General features: G+C 41.5%; 1 protein-coding gene across 1 annotated transcript; it reads left to right on the forward strand.

Moving 5' to 3' along the window:
* Window positions 1-1780: 1780 nt before the first annotated feature.
* Window positions 1781-12180, forward strand: GATD3 (glutamine amidotransferase class 1 domain containing 3). Its single transcript, XM_067466723.1, has 7 exons — window positions 1781-1969; window positions 5481-5533; window positions 5757-5870; window positions 6279-6398; window positions 8608-8700; window positions 10197-10351; window positions 10941-12180. Exons 1-7 carry the CDS (start codon window positions 1853-1855, stop codon window positions 11069-11071), a joined length of 783 nt encoding a protein of 260 aa, XP_067322824.1. The 5' UTR covers window positions 1781-1852; the 3' UTR covers window positions 11072-12180.
* The last annotated feature ends 9782 nt before the right edge of the window (window positions 12181-21962 follow it).

Genomic DNA, 21962 nt, shown 5'->3' on the forward strand with positions numbered 1-21962 from the left:
GACCGAGAGCAGGGCCTCCCCAGAAGATCTTAGTTTTCACAGTGGTTTGTAAAGGGAGTTGCGTTTGGACAGGTAAACTGGGCTGGGGCCGTTTAGGGCTTATTATGCCAAAGCCAACACTTTGAATTGTGCCCGGTAGCAAACAGGCAGCCAGTGGAGCTGGCGTAACATAGGAGTTGTGTGCTCCCTGTATGCTGCCCCAGTTATTAACCTGGCTGCCTCTCATTGGACTATTTGAAGCTTCTGAACCATCTTCAAAGGCAACCCCAAACAGCCCGGAAAACTCACAGCAACCCCAGTGATTCCTGCCATAAAAGCCTTCGACAACACATTCTCCAGGAAATGTTTACTGTAGACCAGTGGTTCCCAGGCTAAGGGTCGCTGCCCACTAAAACCTAAAATAAGGTTATTAAATACTAGCTGTCCCCTGCCACGCGTTGCTGTGGTCCAATCTGTGTATATGTGTTTTGTGTGTATATATATATGTGGATTTGCACATGCGTTGTAATTTTTTAAAATTTCTTGGCTTTTAAAATCTCTTATGCTGTGTTTTTCATTGTTTTTATGAGTGATGGTCACTTGTTGGTCTGATCGGTGTATTGTGTCCAAATTTGGTGTCAATTCATCCAGTAGTTTTTGAGTTATGCTAATCCCACAAACGAACATTACATTTTTATTTATATAGATGGTTTTCTGTGGGCAAGCAGATGGCGACTACTGGATGGCATATGTTCTGTATCAGCAGCTAGAGCTGATGTGATCTACCCAATGCAGTTTTCTGAATCGGCACCCCAGATAACCAAACTGAATTTAAAGTTGACCAAAAACTGATTTGTAATCCTTTTGGTACTAATATTGGAGCGTGGTCCCTGGTCAAGTGGTCCCTGGTCAAAGCAAGGTTGGGAAACACTGCTTTAGAATCACAGAATCATAGAAGAGACCTCATGAGCCATCCTGTCCAACCCCCTGCCAAGAAGCAGGAATATTACATTCAAAGCACCCCCGACAGATAGCCATCCAGCCTCTGTTTAAAAGCTTCCAAAGAAGGAGCTGCTACCACAATCTAGGGTAGAGAGTTCCACTGCTGAACGGCTCTCACAGTCAGGAAGTTCTTCCTAATGTTCAGATGGAATCTCCTTTCTTGTAGTTTGAAGCCATTGTTTCACGTCCTAGTCTCCAGGGCAGCAGAAAACAAGTTTGCTCCCTCCTCGCTGTGACTTCCTCTCACACAGTTATACACAGGGGCGGCTCAACCCATTACGTAAAGTAAGCATTTGCAGTATAGTTGATTTTGCCCAGGGATGCTCTTGAGGCGCTCCTGGGGGGAAATAGACCTTGACATATGCGAGTTGTAGTTACTGGGATGTATAGTTCACCTACAATCAAAGAGCACTCTGAACTCCACCAGTGATGGAATTGAACCAAATATGGCACACAGAACTCCCACGACGAACAGAAAATATATATCAGTGATTGGTTGCAGGGGGCAAAATACTGTTTGCTTACCATTGAAAATTACCTAGGGCTGCCGCTGTTTATACATGGCTATCATGTCTCCTCTCAGCTTCTCTTCTTCAAGCTAAACATGCCCAGCTCTTTAAGCCGCTCCTCATAGGGCTTGTCCTCCAGACCCTTGATCATTTTAGTCGCCCTTTTCTGGACACATTCCAGAGGAGGGCGACTAATTGATAGATGGATAGACTTTTGGCAGAGGAGAGGTTCCGCCTCCGGCCTCTGGGTGGCGCTGCTGCATTGCCTCCTTGCCCGGCCCACAGGGAAGGCGGCGCCTCCATTGCGCTTGGGTCGCTCACAGCCCAGGGCCTCCCCCTGCACTCCCCGCCACCCATCCGCCATGTCTGCCGCCAGCCTCGTGGGGGTGAGGCCGGGCCTGTTGGCGCGGGCGCTGCTGCCGCGGTGGCGGGCTCTCCACGTCTCGTCGGCGCGCCTCCGCGGGGCCAGGGTAGCCGTGGTGAGTGGCCAGGCCAAGGGGCCCTGCAGCCGCGGGCGCATGCGCCCAGTGCATTCCCAGAGAGGAGGAGAATTCAAGGAATCATGGCGCCACCAACACTGACCACTGAAGTCAGCTTCAAACTGGCCTTGAAAGACGTGGTTTCGCTCTGCAAATGATGACGCAGAAAGTCCTGGGACCAGTTTAAGGCCCGGGTAAAGATGGCACAAAACCCCAGAGCACTTTCTTTCGTGTCCTTTGGTGGGGAGTTTGAAGCTGCCTTCCAACTGCATTAAATGACCAGTGTGGATGAGGCCAACGCCATGGCCAACCCGTGTTGCAGCACTAACACATTTGGGTTGTGGTAGGGTTTTCCGGGCTATGTGATCATGTTCTAGAGCAGTGGTTCTCGACCTGTGGGTCCCCAGGTGTTTTGGCCTACAACTCCCAGAAATCCCAGCCAGTTTACCAACTGTTAGTATTTCTGGGAGTTGAAGCCCAAAACATCTGGGGACCCACAGGTTGAGAACCACTGTTCTAGAGGCATTCTCTCCTGACGTTTCGCCTGCATCTATGGCAAGCATCCTCAGAGGTAGTGGGGTCCTTACTACCTCTGAGAATGCTTGCCATAGATGTAGGCGAAACGTCAGGAGAGAATGCCTCTAGAACAGGGGTCCTCAAACTTTTTAAACAGAGGGCCAGGTCACCGTCCCTCAAACGGTTGGTGGGCCGGATTATAATTCGAAAAAACATGAATGAATTCCTATGTACACCACACATATCTTATTTATAGTGCAAAAAACATTTTAAAACAATACAATAATTAAAATTAAGAACAGTTTTAACAAATATAAACTTACTAGCCGTCCCCTGCCACACGTTGCTGTGGCCCATTCTGGTAGTCATGGGATTTCTGTGTGGGAGGTTTGGCCCAATTCTATCGTCGGTGGGGTTCAGAATGCTCTGTGATTGTAGGTGAACTATAAATCCCAGCAACTACAACTCCCAAATGTCGAGATTCTATTTTCCCCAAACTCCACCAGTGTTCACAGTGGGGCATATTGAGTATTCGTGTAGAGTTTGGTTTAGATCCATCATTGTTTGAGTCCACAGTGATCTCTGGATGTAGGTGAACTACAACTCCAAAAACAAAGGACACTGCCCACCAAACCCTTCCAGTATTTTCTGTTGGGCATGGGAGAACTGTGTGCCAAGTTTGGTTTAATTCCGTCGTTGGTAGGGTTCAGAATGCTCTTTGCTTATAGGTGAACTATAAATCCCAGCAACTACAACTCCCAAATGACAAAATCATATTTTTTTTTGAGTGATGGTCACTCCTTGTGTTGTGAGACGTTTTGTTGCCAAATTTGGTGTGATTTTGTTCATTGGTTCTTTTATTTTTAGGGTACTCATTACGCAGAGAACATTTTTATATGTATAGATTAGTATTTCAATGGAAAGTGTAGGCCTGGTTTTGGCTGATAAGATAGGATTGTTGTTGTGTGCTTTCAAGTAGTTTCACATTTAGGTTGACCCTTAGTGAGGGCCGGGTAAATGACCTTGGAGGGCCGCATCTGGCCCCCGGGCCTTAGTTTGAGGACCCCTGCTCTAGAACATAGCCATATAGCCTGAAAAAACCTACAACAACCCAATGATTCCAGCCATGAAAGCCTTTGGCAATACACTAACACATTTGGTGTTTTTTTCTCTGGAAATAAACCTGTGTTCCGTCGTAGTGATTCACATCCTTGGCGGCAGCTCTGGCCCCTTCCACACAACTGAATAAAATCCCACATTAACTCTGAACTGGAATATATCGCAGATATAACTCAAATAACGTAGAGCCCATCTACACAGCCCTATATCCCAGAATATCAAGGCAGGAAATCCCACATCAGAGTGTGGGCTCAGGTAAACCAGTTCAAAGCATATATTGTGGGATTTCCTGCCTTGATATTCTGGGTTATATGGCTGTGTGGAAGGGCCCTTTGTCAAACACTTTGCATATTTTAAAATTTACAGACTTCTTTCAATTACATTATCTTCAGTAACTCACATTAAATAAAACTTCATAGAATCAGTGGATTAAACCCATGGTTATTCTTCCTTGAATTTCTTCCAATAACAAAATTTGGGGGGGGGGGGGGGATCTGTTCCTGGTTTAAAAGTGTTATTTCCTATTTAACTGCGTGATACTTACTTGGAAAGTAGTTTTTATACTGCAGAAACTTCATTTTTGTGGCTGCCACAAACTAGGTTGAATTGGTTGAGAGTCTGTCAGGCTCCTTCTATACTCTCATATAAAATACAGATTATCTGTTTTGAACTATTTATCTGTTTTACTCCTCTATTCTGCCTTGGTTAGACCACACCTGCAACACTTTGTCCAATTCTGGGGACCACAATTGAAGAGAGATATTGTCAAGCTGGAATGTGTCCAGAGGAGGGTGACTAAAATGATAAAGGGTCTGGAGAACAAGCCCTGTGAGGAGCGGCTTAAAGAGCTGGGCATGTTTAGCCTGAAGAAGAGAAGGCTGAGAGGAGACATGATGAGGGCCATGTAATAAATATGTGAGGAGAAGTCATAGGGAGGAGGGAGCAAGCTTGTTTTCTGCTGCCCTGGAGACTAGGACACGGAGCAATGGCTTCAAACTACAGGAAAGGAGATTCCACCTGAACATTAGGAAGAACCTCCTGACTGTGAGAGCTGTTCAGCAGTGGAACTCTCTGCCCCGAAGTGTGATGGAGGCTCCTTCTATGGGAGCTTTTAAACAGAGGCTGGATGGCCATCTGTCGGGGGTGATTTGAATGCGATTTTCCTGCTTCTTGGCAGGGGGTTGGACTGGATGGCCCATGAGGTCTCTTCCAACTCTGATTCTATGATTCTAACTGGATTATATGGCAGCGTGGACTCATCTAATCCAGTTCAAAGCAGATAATGTAGACCCCTTCCACACAGCTGAATAAAATCCCATATTATCTGATTTGACCTGGGTTATAAGGCAGTGTGGACCCAAATAAACCAGTTCAAAGCAGGTATTGTAGATTATCTGCCTGGATATCCTGGGTTATATCGCTGTGTGGAAGGGCCCTAGAGGGTTTTGAACAGATACTGGATACCCATGAATCAGGAGAGTTATGGTTGTGTTTTCCTGCATGAGAGGGTGGATTGGATCACCCTTGTGGTTTCTTCCTATTTTGTGATTTTTTTTTATTCTGTGTAATATCAGATAATTTAGGATAGGCATATTTGAGATTGCAGCCAATCTTACAAATGGATAGATTTCTCCTCATAGGGTGTACTATACTCACGTGTTTCAACTGTGTCAGTTCTATTAGCAGGTTTGATACCATTGTTGTCTTTTGCAATGTTGGTTGCTGTCATATTGTCTCCAAATGTGTTAGCTTGCAGAGTGTGATCTTGACTATAAGCACATGAGAGGAACCAAATTGGGCCAAACCAAAGGCATGGGATTCCCTTTTCACATTGGTAACCAGATGCCAATAATCATAAAACTTTATTTTTGTTTAGGTCCTGTCTGGATGTGGCGTTTACGATGGTACAGAAATACACGAAGCCTCTGCGTAAGTATATTTGTATAATTATATGCTTTCCAAATGATTATAGTTGACTTGTAAACAGTTCAATTACTGATGTGTAATTTCTCACATAAGCGATTTGGAGTGCCTCTTCTTCTGCCCCCCCCCCCCCCGATATTTCCTGTCAAGATTTGATTGTAAGTTAAATTAATTTTAATCTGATTGTTGTTTTGCCTTCCCTTTCTGTATCTTTCAATGTATTTCACAGCATATTAGTCCATCTGAGCCGTGGAGGAGCTGATATTCAGATATATGCCCCAAATATTTCTCAGATGCATGTTATTGACCATAGCAAAGGGCAACCAACTGAAGGAGAATCAAGGTATGCCTTTATTTAATGTGCAAGTCCCTTTTTGTATGATGTAGATATGTCTTTGAAGGTTTTTTTGTGGGAGATTGGGAAGTTTGGTTGTCTGAAATAATGGTTCAGAATTTTAGATTGGTAGTGAACATTACCAAGTTTATTGGTAAAATAATAATGTAAGTGCACTCAAGTGGCTAGGGGAAAGTATATGAATAAATATTTTATTAAATATTTACTATCAGTCTTTGCCTTGATTTTTCTAAAGCTTCATTATTCAGGTTTTATTGCTCAGTGCAAGTGTATTTTTTACTAGTTGTAGCTGTTAGGTGAATTGTGAGTATTTTTTGGGGGGGGGGGGGGAGGATACTGTAGTTTGAAAATAATTTCCCATAAACCCAGCTATTGCTCTTCTTTTTTTATCTCAAGAAATGTCTTGGCAGAATCAGCAAGGATCGCTCGTGGTAAAATCACAGACTTGGCCAAACTTGCTGCAGATGATCATGATGCTGTGATATTTCCTGGAGGATTTGGAGCTGCTAAAAACCTGTTGAGTATTTAATTTTATAAGTTACCACAATATGTTGGTTTATTATTGCTGTTACCATTTAAAATGATCAAATCTGCAAATGTGGAGGGATGACTGTAGTAACTTACACAATAATAATAGGTGTTGTTGTGTGCCTTCAAATGTGACGACCCTAAAGTGAACATATGGGTTTTTTGACAAGATTTGTTCAGTGTTTGACTTTGTATCCCTTTGAAGCTGAGACAGTGTGACTTGTTCTATACATACAGGTAAATCCCATTGATCATTGTGTCTACTCTTGTTTGGACTAACAGCTTGCAGTTATTTTTAGAGGATTAGATTAATTCAGTATTTCATTTTTGATTTTTTTATTCACTGGAAGAATTATTGATCTTCATCTACTGGAATGTTACTTTGATCAGGAGATACACCAGTAATGGAAAAATTGTGTAAACTATGTGGAATTGGGAAGTGAGGAATTTTCTATCCATGAGGTGTATCCCTATCCTCAGGCAAGTCCAGACCCATCACCATCCCTCAGTCTCTCCCTTTCCTTTTTCTCTTTTTCACTGCCCTCGTTTATTCCTCCTTAACTCCCTCCCTCCTCTGCCTTCATTCTTTCTATCCACAATGGCATCAAGGCAGTAAGGGGCATGAAGCATCCATTGGCAACAGTACAACTTATTTGAAAAGCTAAATTGCTGTTTAGGGAGGTCGGGGATCTATGTTGTAGCATGTGGGGAGAACATTTTTTGAGCTCTGTAGCCCCCCCTCCCCCCAATATCTTGAAAGAGTTTTCATTAGAACATATGAAAGTTTTTGAAAAGACAATCCTAATTGTTGTGCAGGGAACAGAGGCTGAGAAAAGAGTGTCATGTTGGAAATGAGCTGGATGTTACTCATACCTGATGTAACACCTTAAGAAGGGAGAAGAAATACTCTGTTTTGACTGCTGAATCCAGCTGTGATCGGCTGTTAACATTGGCTCTCAGACTGTTGAGCAACTTACAAATTTCTTGGCACACCAAGTCACTTTGATGCATCTATAAAAAGTGTAATTTCTTCTTGGATAATGTTATTTATTTATTTATTTATTTACAGCTTTTATATTCCGCCCTTCTCACCCCACAGGGGACTCAGGGCGGATTACAGTGTACACATACATGGCAAACATTCAATGCCAATTTTTGACATACAAACATATACAGACATAGACAGAGGCTATTTAACGTTTTCTGGCCGCCAGGGGAGCTGTCGCTTTCATCGTCCATCTGCGACGCTGATGAAGCACTACCGCATTCCCCGCATGCTTCTCCACTGGAATGCTTTGCTGGAGTCTTCTTTATGGCCTCATGAATCAGTTAATTTAGCCTCCCCACACTTTAAGGTGGTACCTTATTTTTCTACTTGACATATGCAACTGTCTTTCGGGTTGCAAAGGTCGACAACAGGCTACACACAATTGGTTGGAAACCCACTCCAACCCGGGCTGGCTTCGAACTCATGACCTTGTGGTTAGAGTGATCTTAATGCAGCTGACACTCAGCCAGCTGCGCCACAGTCCCGGTGCAGTCAGCCTGACCACTGTGCATATGAATGAATAAACATGAACAATTACTTCAGCAACTTCCATGTATGTGCCTGCGTTACTCAATGTGTCTGCTGCCCTCCAAGTATGTTGGATGGAAGTGATTTGGTTTTATCTTCAAGATCTGTTAGACTACATTACATTGGAGAAGGCTGATAAGAATTGTTAACTTTCCAGAAATGATAGGGCTAAGAATGGAGGTACAACCTACTCTGCATCGAGGATGGAGGTGCAGCCTACTCTGCATCAAGGGAAATGTCTATAGTAATTACGCCTGAGCTTGGTTTTTAGACAGAACCCTGGTGACTTTATAGGTGGCATTGAAGGGGAAACACTATTGTTGCATTTTCTGTTATTCTTGCCACAGAGTTAAATGTGTGTGTGTATATATGTAGGGGGGGGGGGGGTCATTGACACACACTGAAAGGAAATGATGTGATTTCATTCTCTTGATTATTTTCTGTTTCTTTCCTGTAACAAATTTCTTTTTTTAAAGTATTTGCATTCCTAAACGTTTTTCTAGTTAAATTGAGCATGGTCACCATGCTTACTTATGTTAAGAATTGTTACTTTAACATTAGGGTACATATTAGAGTGTTATGACTAGTAATATCTCATATGGGCTTTTCTTTGTGTGGTAGATCTACCTTTGCTGTTGATGGAAAAGATTGTAAAGTGAACAGAGATGTTGAACGTGTGTTAAAGGATTTCCACAAAGCTGGGAAGCCCATTGGGTATGTACATTGTATAAGAAATAATTTCAATGTGATTTTTATGTGGTAAAATCTCAGAATTCAAATTACGCGGAATGCTACAGTGGTGCCAAGAAAATGTTCAGTGAAAGCCTTATTTATGCCTGTATATTTTGGATCTCTATAAGTCAAATTTGAGCCTGCCAACAATGAATGTTTTTGTTATCTGCTTTGGAGTACAAAATGGGGTTGTAAGAACACAAGAGACAACAGGAGGACTGATTTATTGGCTTAATGGATCATAAGTCAGGGAAGAACAATTGTTAATGTATTCATAATGTTTGAACAACTTGAATAGTTCTGCTGGATTACACCAAAGGCCTATTTCATCCAGCATCCTGTTTCCCATAATGGCCAACTTCCAGGAAGACTACTATCAGGATGTGACATGTTCCTTCATTCATTATATCTATTGGCATTTCCTCTTTGTTTAGGGGGTTGTGTGCCTCTCTGTGGAAGTTGAGGGCTGACTACATGTTTCCTTCAACTTTTTCACTAACTCCTGACTTCTTGATGTAGGCGGCATATTGGTCATCTACAGTATTTTTGTAAATTTTCTGCATGACTTTCCCCTCAAATATTGTTTCTTCCACCCAATCGACTCCAATCTGCTTTTGGGCCTTTTTCAAGCTCGGTTTCCTCTCTCTGAACTCCCTATCTATCCACCCAATTGCCTGCTGCTGTTTTCTTTTCTAGCTAATTTCACATAACTTCCCTTGTGTGAAGCTTTATGCACTTTTTCCACTAACCAGATATGTGAAATATAACCTAACAGACAGCAAAGGGTTATTAATTACCTGTAATGGAAAGTCAAAGTCAGTATTTTTCCTTTCTTGATCTTTTTAAATGAAAAGGTACTTTGGCATTGCTGCCATGAGAAAAAGAACAAGAACATAGAGAGAAGCTGCTGAATATTTTCTCTCTGACATTTCCTGTTAGCTATAGTACTTCCCACAGTTAAGTATTCACTTGCAGGTGGAAAAGCAGTTTGAGGGTGGCAATGCTTATGTGTAAAGGGCTTAAGCAGTCTCTTCCACAGGTTGTTTTTCATCTAGAACAAAATGTGAAATTGCATTGCTTATGTAATATTATTTTGGCCTTTAGGATATCTGTGAATACCCTTCCAACATTGCTGAGACACAGCCAATAGCATGATAAGTATAGCTTGTTAAGCCTGTATGTTGCTGATCTTGTTATAGAAAATTAATAGCTGAAAAAAATAGAAATCAGAAGATAACGTATCTCCTGAGGTAATAGTGAAAAGAGGAGCCATGTTTGTCAATTGTCATAAAATAACTGCAATTAAATTCCTTCCCTCCTGATCAGGTGTAAACATTGGTAATTTTAGTGATGTGTCTGCATTTTTTAGTATTTGTGAATTGTTTTAATAATGGAAGAAAGGTGTAAATGTAGTTGTACAACATAGTAAATCCTCTTAAGAAAGAGTCTCAATAGAGTGTTTGTCTCTTTTCTTTTAGTTTGTGTTGCATTTCACCTGTCTTGGCTGCCAAGGTTCTTCCAGGTACCGAAGTCACTGTAGGACATGAAGAAGAGCAAGGAGGTAAATGGCCTTATGCTGGAACTGCCAGGGCCATTAAAGCACTGGGAGGAAAACACCATGTTAAAGAAGTAACAATATCCTTTTTTCTGGCTGGTAGTAATGAAGAATCTTTCCCTTTTTCTACAATTTCTCATATATTTGGAGACAAATTCCATATAAGAAATTAATATTTCACAGTGCTGAATTGAATAACTTTCAGGAACGCATCCAAAGAGCCAAATGCATCAAGTGATAAATTTTCACCAGTGCTTTGAGGCAGAATAGCTAAAAACCTTTCCTAGATTTCCAGAATCAAGATAATTGTTTTATGACAGTACAATTACTGATATGTGTGAGTTTTCCAGGCAGTATGGCCATGTTCTAGAACAGAGGTTCTCAACCTGTGGGTCCCCAGATGTTTTGGCCTTCAACTCCCAGAAATCCTAACAGCTGGTAAACTGGCTGGGATTTTTGGGAGTTGTAGGCCAAAACACCTGGAGACCCACAGGGTGAGAACCACTGTTCTAGAAGCATTCTCTCCTGACGTTTCACCCACATCTGTGGTTTAGAAACCACTGTCTGTCAGTGTCTAGGATTTCAGGAAAATTTGGAGGTGTGCATGGGAGGCGTATTATTGTTTTATTAGGCAATGCAACTTTTCTGTTTTCCTTAACAATATTCCATGAAGCCCATGTGGACACGAAGCACAAGGTGGTAACGACCCCAGCCTTTATGTGTGAAACTGACTTACATCACATTTTTGATGGCATTGGGGCTATGGTAAAAACCATCTTGAAGCTGACAGGCAAATGACATGGACGTCCTTAGTAGCAATAATAATGACCTTTTGGAAGATTGCAATCCTTACCACATTCACATGACATGATATCACATCTTGATGCACTCTGGATTGCATTGGACTGGCTTGTTTAATTTCCAATAATGGAAGCACTATGGCTTGTTGAGTTATGCTGCCCTTTTTTCTTCTAAATCATTCTGATTCCTCGTTAGCACAGCAATCAAGTTGAAAAAAGCTTGAAAAAGTTCTGATCATTTATCATGTTTTTACCAAGATTTCTATTGTAAGATTGAGCAACTATGTGGTCCTAATATTATCAGTGTGGCAATTATAACAATGATATACCCAGATTAGTGACCTGATTGCTTTTGACCTTTGAGTTTTGATTACCATTGGAGGTAATTGGGTTGGGATTGAAAAATTGCGGAATTATTAATCTCTATCTTGGCTGTGAAATATTTAAACAACAACCACAACATTTTTACCTGACAAATTCCAGTATTGAACATTAAAACAGGCACGGCATTAGACAAGATATGTTGCAAAATCTGTGGATAATAATAGCAGCTCTCAGAAGAAATAGCTCTAGAATAAAGTATTTAATTCCTGACAAGTGTGTTAAGACTTACTTTGTACAGTCACTTGGAAGAAGTCGTGGTTAAAGCTATCTTTTGATCAACTTCTTTGGAATTCCTATTCATATGTAACTGCAATACTATAGGTTGATGTATGTTTTCCGGACTGTATGGCCATGTTCCAGAAGCATTCTCTCCTGATGTTTCGCTCACATGTATGGCAGGCATCCTCAGAGGTTGTGAGGAGAGTTGAAAACTAGGCAAGTGGAATTTATGTATCTGGCATGTCCGGAAGGGGCGGGGGAGAGAAAGAACTCTTGTCTGTTTGAGGCAAGTGTGAATGTTGCAGTTGGCCACCTTGATTAGCACTGAATTCCCTTGCAGCTTCAAAGCCTGTCTGCTTCTTGCCTGGGAGAATCCTTTGTTAGGAGGTATTAGCTAACCCTGATGGCTTCCTGTCTATGCTTTGAACGTATGTAGCTGAATGTTGGAGTCAATGCAGACTGAAGGAGCCAATTCCAAAACAGGCAATTAAATCTTAAATCTTACGTGTTTCTTACTGCTACTGTGTATGTTTCTTCTCCAAAAACTTGACCCAAAACCTAGCTCAGTGTGGTATCTCTGTCGGCAGCTTTTGGAACACTCACCTTCAAGAAACATCCGTTCTGCCTCCCAAACTATCATGACAAATCAGCATATCTTATTATACTGAATAATCTCGTTTCTGTTTCTTCTGATGCCATTCAGAATGTTTCAGTTGGGAGTTAAACAGGAAAGTCCCAAAACTTATCGTATTTTGAGATAAGTGAAATAATGTACACAGCTATGAAAAGACCACAGTCCAAGATTATTTAATTATGGCACTGACAATTTCAGCTGCTTATACAGTATCTTTACACTATGCCTAGGCAGCAGATATTGTAACATGGGCTGGAACTGTTTTGCAGAAGTAATTCTGTAATGACCTCTTGTGTGTATTACTTTGAGAATTTCTACCAGGTCAGCTTCAGGGAATTTTCAGAGGCTTTCCTTGTTTTCTAAGTATGTAAATAGGGATAATTATCTGAGACCAAGTCAGTGAAGGACTGTTACTAAAATGTCAGTTGTTTGGGAGGGATAGAAGGTAGATCTTTGGAAAATGTGCTGTTCACCAGTAAGAATTAGCAACTCCTAGTTTAATAATAATATGAAGCATGTTGCTGAAATTTTAAAAATGATAGTGAATGGTTCACTATGTGGAAAGACTGTGCCTTTTGTTCGGTTTTAGGGCCCAAAACAAATTCCTTGGTTCTGAATTCTTGAATTCCAAGTGTGTATGTTTTTTATTTGGGACAAGTATCCAGATGCTCTTCATCTGTAGTGTTGCATTCTGAAGAAGAAGGTTTCTTGAGAGCAGAGGGAATCCTCTGTGGAAAATCTCTCAGCCGTGTTCCTTTTTGTGACCTTTTCTGCAGCAGGAAAGCAGCTGACAGGCTCTGAAAGCTTGCCAACACTTCATTAGAGAAGGCATACACTAGTGCAGTGTTTCTCAACCTTCCTAATGCCGCGACCCCTTGATACAGTTCCTCATGTTGTGATAACCCCCAACCATCAAATTATTTTTGTTGCTACATCATAACTAATTTTGCTCGTGTTATGAATCCTAATGTAAATATCCAATAAGCAGGATGTATTTTCATTCATACTTGGCACAAATACCCAATATGCCCAAATTTGTATACTGGTGGGGTTGGGAGATATTGATTTTGTCATTTGGGAGTTGTAGTTGCTGGAATTTATAGTTCACCTACAATCATAGAGCATTCTGAACTCCACCAATGATGGAATTAAACAAACCTTGGCACACTGAACTCCCATGACCAACAGAAAACACTAGAGGAGTTTGGTGGGCATTGACCTTGTGTTTGGAAGTTGTAGTTCACCTGCACCCAGAAAGCACTGTGGAGTCAAACAATGATGGATCTGGACAAAACTTGGCACAAATACTCAATATGCCGAAATGTGAAGACTGGTGGAGTTTGGGGAAAATTGACCTTGATATTTGGGAGTTGTCGTTGCTGGGATTTACAGTTCACCTACGATCAAAGAACCCCTTGAATCTCACCAATGACAGAATTGGGCCAAACTTCCCACACACAACTCCCGTGACCAACAGAAAATACTGTGTTTTCTGATGGTCTTTGGTGACCAGACCAGTGTGGAGAAGAGCAAACCACAGACCACCTATTACAATGCAGCTAGAGTCCTGCCACATGCACAATGGAGGACCTTCTTATAGCAACACCAGAAGCACTCCAAGTGGCCAGCTACTGGTCAAAGGATATTTAATAGAATGCCAAGTTTTTAAACTTTGTATTTTCTCAAATATATTGGTTCGCTCCTGATATGATTAAATAAATAAACAATTGGTGGCTGCTTTTGACATCCATTGTAAAATGGCTCAGCTTTAAAGAAAATTATAATATACAAAGTTTGGTGTCCTGTGCAAAGAGTTTTAGCTGGTCCACAGGGCAGACCAGGAAAAAAAAAACCCTGACAGACCTGAATTTGCTTCTTTCCACCAAGCAAAGCAGTTGGAGCATGGAGACCACAGATGAAAGTCTTCTAGCCATGCCGTAGACTCCTGGCTGCTTACTAGAAAAACGTTTTGGCCATCTCCAAATTGTGGTTGGTTTGCATCTGCCATTAGCCAGTGGTGAGGGATGGTGGGAGTTGCAATTCAAAAGCCTCTGGAGGGTTCTCATGTGGCTTGCTGTGGTCCTAAAATGCTTCTGTTGGCCTTTAGCACAACTGGTAAATCACCAGCAATAATAAGATCTACCAACTGAAAGGTTGCCAGTTCGAAGCCCCAGATCGGCATGAGCTCCCAACTGTCAGCCCAGCTCATTGCTTACATAAGCAGTTCAAAAACAGCTTAGAGCTGTAAGTAGAAAAAGTAGGTACTACTAAACAAGCGGGGGAGGTATTTTACAACACCATAAAAAATAGATCAGAAAATGTCTGGCAACCAAAGGGAAGGAGGGAGTCCTGATGGCTCTTCATCATAGAGGATGGAGTGACAGCAACCCCCTTTTGCTGGATTCGAGCACAGCCTCCAAGGTGCCAAAAAGCTGGACTTTGACACAACATACCTCCTTTCTGTCCTGTCTTATCTCTAGCATTGAATGTCTGCCATGTATGTGAACTGTGATCCACCCTGAGTCCCCTTGGGGAGATAAGGTGGAATATTACAAAAGTATTATTATTACATAGTGTAAACACATCTCCTACTCTATGATAACCATAAAGCTTCCTTAAAGTGTGTGAGGTCAGTGCTGTGCCAAATTACGTTCTTCATATGGAATTGTCATAGCATTTTTGTTAAATGCATTTGCAAACAAGAACTTCTGATGCAATTTACATGTGATGATTGATAACCTTTTGCCAATAAAACCCTAGATTCTATTTCTGCATCAGAGTTTATATTGGACAGTTCCTCTTCCCCTTCCAAATTCCCTTCTCTTCCCCTGGCAGTTTGGCTTTTACATAGTTGCAAAGTTTTCCCTTATGTGTACAAAACAAACATTTTTTCTCAAAAAAGATGAAAATAATTATGTCCTTTGATGTTTCAAAAATTTTTATAGCAAATTAGCCTACAAAATTAAAAACAGAAATGGAATAATAATGTTGCCTGCTTTCTGGTGTACCTGATAAGATTTGTGACAGTTTCTTGCAAGCAAAATGTATCTTATTTAATTGAATTTGCATTCTTCATTTGAAATAGACATGTTTTTTGAACAAGCTTCCAAATGCTTTATAATCAAGAACAGGACTGAAATGTCACTAGTGCTTAACTGCATCTGCTTTTAATGGAAAAGGGAAACCTGAATGCGGGTAACCAAGGGGAAAAAAAATCTGTTCTTCCACTTTAATCATCACTCCTACCCGGGCTTGAACATATCTACTATATTAATTCCCAGCTGGACCATGTATATCAGTTCCTGGAAGTTATTTTTTAAACTAAATAAACAATACATTAATCTTGGACAGTAACCATTTCCCCCCTTCCCAACAAGTAAACAGAACTGACAGCAAAGTGTAATGCTAAGTTTGCCAAATGCTCCAAATGCATCTCCTTTTATGTTCCAATGAGCTGCCAATCTTTTAGACAATGAGTCCAATATAGCAGGAACAGAGATATACATTTAAACTTCAGCATTATCAGAGCCTCTCCATTTTGAGAGTAATTTTCCTCTGAGCCAGAGCATGGAAAAGTTACTTTCTATGGACAACCATCCTAGAATGTCGGATTCCAACGAAGGCAATGTTTCCAAGCTCTTCTCTCATCTCACTGCTTCTATTTCTCTATCCTTATTATGCTTCAGGGAGGGGGAATCTGCAGCTCTCCAGATGTTGGATTTCAAACTTCCATGAGCCCCAGGGTGCTTCCAGACAGCAGGAAAGGCCACACCAAGCCAAGTTTTAAAAACCCAGTTTGGGGCGGCCTTTAGTCCCACCTCCCCCTAAACTGTGAGCTTTCCTCTGGGAGTGTTCAGATACCCTCCCGGTAACTTCCAGGAGGGTACTGAAACACCAGCCCCCCTCCTCAGAGGCCTTAAAATAGAAACTAACTTACATGGTCGCCATGAAGGTCCTGCTGGAGTCCTGGCGCATAGAAATCATGGGGGGGGGGGGGGGGGAGGAGAGCGATTTTTTTGCTTTTTGAGGGGTGGGGAGGGGGCTGGTGCTCTCTGGATTTTCCAGGTTTATAGAGCCAGACAAACCTGAGAGGGCTGTGTGCATTGGGCCCAGGGATTGTGTGACGCGATCCACGGACCCAATCCACACTGGGCCCATACCTGGATAGACCCAGATCTTATCAAAGATCCAGTTCTTACCAGGTATCAAATTAATTCAGGACAAAACAGGGTTTTCCTGATTTGTCTATAATTAATTCAATTTTACCGGAGGTGTTGTTTGGACGCCTCTGGTAAAAGCATGCAAGCTCGCACGTTTTGGCTCCTGTCTGGATGGGCTCCAGGTCAGCATAGCTAGTAGGGATTCAACATCTGGAGATCTATTCTAATCCACACCCCTGCCACTTATTACTTCAAGCAGCAAATGAAGCTTCCTTGCTGTGTTTGCTGGTCTTAAAAGGGCTATGCATCTTATACATTTTGCAGTTGCTCTTTTATACATTTTTTTCAAAATATTATCAATTCTAGTTTTGTATTTTAAAAAGAGGATTGGAGTCCAACTAGCCTTAGTATAATACAGTTTCATATCTGCTTAGGGCAGAGGGAAATGGGTTGGAGCAAGGAAACCGGGTGGGACTTTCCCAGGACGGAGAAAGGAAACTTTCCTAACAGCTATCTGAAATTAACAGGAGGGCAGCTGAGGAATGTCTTTTTTTAATCTAGGAAGTATTATGCATGATCCTCAGACTTTACAGTCAAATAATTTCCAGAAGGCTGAAAAACATCCCCTTTCGGAGTGGCTGCCCATGGGGGGAATCCTGACCTTCAGGCACATAAACTCAGCCAAGAAATCCCAAGACAAATCCCTGTATTTGCTGATGTGTGCTTTCAATTCCTTCCTGACCACCCTTTAAATGCATTCTAAAATTTCAGCAACTTATAACAGGCTGGGATTTTTTAAATGGGGGAAATGGCAGGGGATGTTTTCTGTGGCAAAGCAAGGAGTACTCCAGTGATATTTCTTGCTGATAGTTTTGTTGCCCAATGCATGTGTGCCGTTTCTCTCTGTTGGCGGGGGGCGGGGGACACTAGACAACTTCCCTCTGCCTAGCAGATTTATGAAAAGGAAGTTTCACTTTCATTGTATTCAAATTTTGCTACATTTTCATGACAGATCTGTGACAGATCTTCTGTTAATGGCAACATGTGCCGTTGTAGTGAAATCTTATGGATAAACATGATAAACACACTCAGGATAACCAGCCAAGTATCTTGTGATGTAGTGGTTTGAGCACTGGATTAGACTGGTGGATCCCAAGCTTTTTAAAATCAGGGACCACTTGACCAGGGACCACTCTCCAACATTAGTAAGGGCTACAAATCAGTTTTTGATCAACTTTAGATTTGGTTTGAGGTGCTGATTCAGAAAAATGCATTGTCTAGACAACATCAGCTCTTGTTTCTGATACAGAACATATGCCATGGTCAGCAACCAGGAAGGAGTGGCAGGTGGCGCAAAAGGAGTGGGAATAAAGAGGAAGGAGTCTCTTGTGGCCCACTGGTGGTCTGTGGCCCACAGGTTCAGAACCACTAGACTAGACTCAGGAGATCAAGGCTTGATTCTTTCATGGTGCTAGAAACCTACTGAGTGACCTTGGGTGAGTCACACTCACAGTACCGGGAAATTCCCATGATAGGTTCACCTTAGGGTCACCCGAAACGACAATCTGGTGATGTCTTAAAGGCAAACAACTGCTGCAATCTATAATCCATTTCCTCAGATGTATCTTTATTGCAACCAGAAACAACAATAGCTCCTGCAACCCTAGCACCTCTGGAAGACAACCACACTCTGTCACAAGTGATCGCCCATGACTCCTCACCAAAAAAATCTGCAGGTTAGGTGATCTCAGCTAGTCATTTCACTAAACATCCATCTTTGTTATCAGTTGTGTTATCTAAGTTTTAGGTTTTCTCATCTTCAGCCAATCCATTTCTGATTAGGCATCTATTCAAGAGGTTTATTATCTCAGAGGAATGGGAGAGAAGTAGATCTGTTCCACCAATTCTATTATGTGCTTTGGGCATAATATTAAAATGATAAGAATTAGATTGTTAGCCTTCAGCAAGCATGGCCTGTTTATTCCAAAAAGAGAGGATATTGCACTGCCAAAGATAATCAGAAAAATATTTTAGCATGTTTCTCCTACATGAAGAAAATCAGTACTGGGAACTGTGTGAAGTTTCAGAATAAATTTGGCTAAAAGAAGATAAAAGCAACTTCCCCAGAAAGTAACAATGCAAAGCAGGGCAACAGGACAATCAGCGGGATTATCAAAGAATACTATGAGTCATGATCACACTATTTTAATCACTATCCAAATTGCTCATACATTTGGTGTACTTTAGACTTAAGAATGCAATGCTTGGTAGAGTTCATACAAATTACAAGCAGCAGTAATAGGACCGAGCCCTATTCACAACCCTTTAATGGGTGCATGAAATAGTCGCATACTGCAGTTACCAATTTTAACTGCAGCCATTTGCTATCTAGGGATAAGTATGGGTATTAGAGATGTAAATAACCAGCATTCTGCAGACATCACACACAAATGTAACTGGCACTTATGTCTGCCAGGTGTATTTTGGGGGCCTTTGGAAGAAGTTATTCAGGACATAGAATCATAGAGTTGGAAGAGACCTCATGGGCCATCCAGCCCAACACCCTGCCAAGAAGCAGGAAAATTGCATTCAAAGCATCCCCAAAGGATGGCCATTCAGCCTCTGTTTAAAAGCTTCCAAAGAAGGAGCCGCTACCACACTCCAGGGCAGAGTTACACTGCTGAACAGCTCTCACAGTCAGGAAAGTCTTCCTAATGTTCAGATGGAATCTCCTTTCTTGTAGTCTGAAGCCATTGTTCCATGTCCTAGTCTCCAGGGCAGCAGAAAACAAGTTCGCTCCCTCCTCCCTATGACTTCCTCTCACATGTTTATCCATGGCTATCATGTCTCCTCTCAGCCTTCTCTTCTTCAGGCTAAACATGCTCAGCTCTTTAAGCCGCTCCTCATAGGGCTTGTTCTCCAGACCCTTGATCATTTTAGTCACCCTCCTCTGGACCTCCTCCTACAAGGTATGTATCATGATGCACAAAAATATTACTTGTGCCTGAAAGCCTTCTGATTGTTGTATCATGTTGGTGGAAAGCAGCTGACGGTGGTTGAGATTTATACCACTTCCCATAAGTACAGAGGCAAATCATAAGCCAGATCTTGATAAATGTGTGAACCTGAGAGAACACCTCTCAAGGAATGTCCAGGTCCTTCAGAGTGATACTGCAGTCAACTTCTGCCTGAATCCTAGAGATCAAATCCTCAAATAAACAAATCCTCCAAAATTCCTGTAAATTTGTATATGTGGAGGGCTCACTGTATCTTCCTTATTCTCCTATGAACAGAATATACTGCTTACAATACACTGTTTCTAGTCTACTTTAGTGATAGATTCCATTTGATTTAATCATGATGAAGAATTAAAGGTTCAAAGTTGTATTAAGAATAAAGCTTTTAGGAAACTGGCAAACTATTGAACATGCATACCACATTCCAATGGAGCAAACACTTTTTGTACACAGCTTCTCAATTGCTGGCGTTCAAGAGACATAAATGTTCTTCTGGACTGGGAACAAAAACAAAACACGACCCAGGATTTTTGACCTTGAGATCCTGAACAGATTATGTTCATACTAGGAAAATTTGAAACGGTTATGCATTCCCAGCTCCATTTGAAGCCCAAAATGTTGAGGACAGAACACAGACAACCAAAGGTGGCAATATGTTGAATACGATGAGCATCTGAGTCTATTAGCACATCTGCACTGTAGAATGAATCCATTTTGACATCACTTTATCTGCCATGACTCATTGCTATGGAACCTTGGGAGTTGGAGTTTGGTGAGGAACCAACAGAGAAGGCTAAAGACTTTGTAAAGCTACAGTTCTCATTTTTTACAGCATAGAACCACTAGCAGTTAAAGTGGTGTCAAATTGTTTTAATTCTACAGTGTAGATGCACCCTTAGCTACATTCAATATTTTTTGGACTACAGCTTTCATCTGACCCAGACAGCAAGCCAATGACATTCTGGTTATGGAATACAGAAATTATAATCCAACTTATCTGAAAAAAATCTATTTTGCACTTATTTAAACTTTTGGTATATAGCAGTATTATAGTTTTTCTGATGTACTATGGCTTTTGGACACTTATAATTTATAAAAGATACAATTAATACTAGTGCAATAGATTTTTTTTCCATGTCAGGAGCGACTTGAGATACTGCAGGTCCCTTCTGGTGTGAGAGAATTGGCCATCTGCAAAGATGTTGCTCAAGGGATGTCCGGGTGTTTTGATGTTTTACCATCCTTGTGGGAGGCTTCTCTCATGTCCCTGAATGGGGAGCCGGAGCTGGCAGAGGGAGCTCATCCGCGCTCTCCCTGGATTCGAACTTCTGACCTGTCGGTCTTCAGTCCTGCCAGCACAAGGGTTTAACCCATTGTTACACTGGGGGCTCTTTGTGACAGCGCGTGTGGCGCCTCATATATGTAGTATTGTTAGTTGCAGGATTTAAACTGCCATTTTATTCCTGTCTACCTTGTATATGTATAGTTAAATTTCATTGGTTATTATAGCTGTCAATTTATTGTTGTTGTGCACCAATTGGCTTGTTTCCCCAGTTCAGTTGTTTAGGCTCCGCCCCTTCCAAGGGAGAAAGGGAAGGTTTCTCCCTCACCTTTTTTACCTCAGTTAAAGACTCATTGGATGGACATGTCCAAAAGCTTGGCCCAAAGCCCCTGGTCAAGGCATTTTTTACTACCAGTTCTTAAGTTTTACCCCTGAGTTATACTTTATGTTCAAACCCCCTGAACGAACATGTGAAGACCTCAGGCGCCTTCATTCCAGTTCTTTGGCACCATAGGAAGGTCTTGTCCTTCAACTTAGGCCACTGAACTGGGGTTGTGGTTTGCTCCGGCATCCACAACCATTGAGAGAGAGGGAACAGGAAAAGCTTCTCAGCTTATTACCCCTAGGACCCTGGATTTTAGAGTTTATAAAGTATTTTTCCCTGTTGAAACATCACGTTTGTGTCAAAGAAAGAACTAATTGTCAACAATAAACATCATTTCGAGTTAACTGTTGTGTTCTGGTCCTTGGGAGTTCCAGTTCCCTAAAGGAGGGCAAGAAGCAATGCCCTGGGGAAAGAAGTCACGTCCATGCCTCTTTCTCTATAGCCCCAGGCGCGACGGCACACTCTTAGTGCAATAGATCAAATGATAAGACAAATGTGGAGTTTATATACCATATCTTAGATTAAGGGAATGCTGTGGACATTGCATATCTTGATTTCAGTAAGGCCTCTGATAAGGTTCCTCATTGGATTGTCACAAAGAAGCTTTTAAAGTGAACACATCTATATGAGACACTTTCCATTTTTGCAAAATGATAAGATGCACCTTTGTATGCAGATCACAGCACATTTTAAAAAAATATACAAAACTAGGGAGCCATTTATTGAAAAATGCAATTTAAAAAACATATGACAAAATTATTTACATACTAGAGCAAGAACTAGTTAAGTAATACAAATGTAGCTTGGA

The sequence above is a fragment of the Anolis sagrei genome, chromosome 3 (assembly GCF_037176765.1).
Source record: "Anolis sagrei isolate rAnoSag1 chromosome 3, rAnoSag1.mat, whole genome shotgun sequence".
Lineage (NCBI taxonomy): Eukaryota > Metazoa > Chordata > Lepidosauria > Squamata > Dactyloidae > Anolis > Anolis sagrei.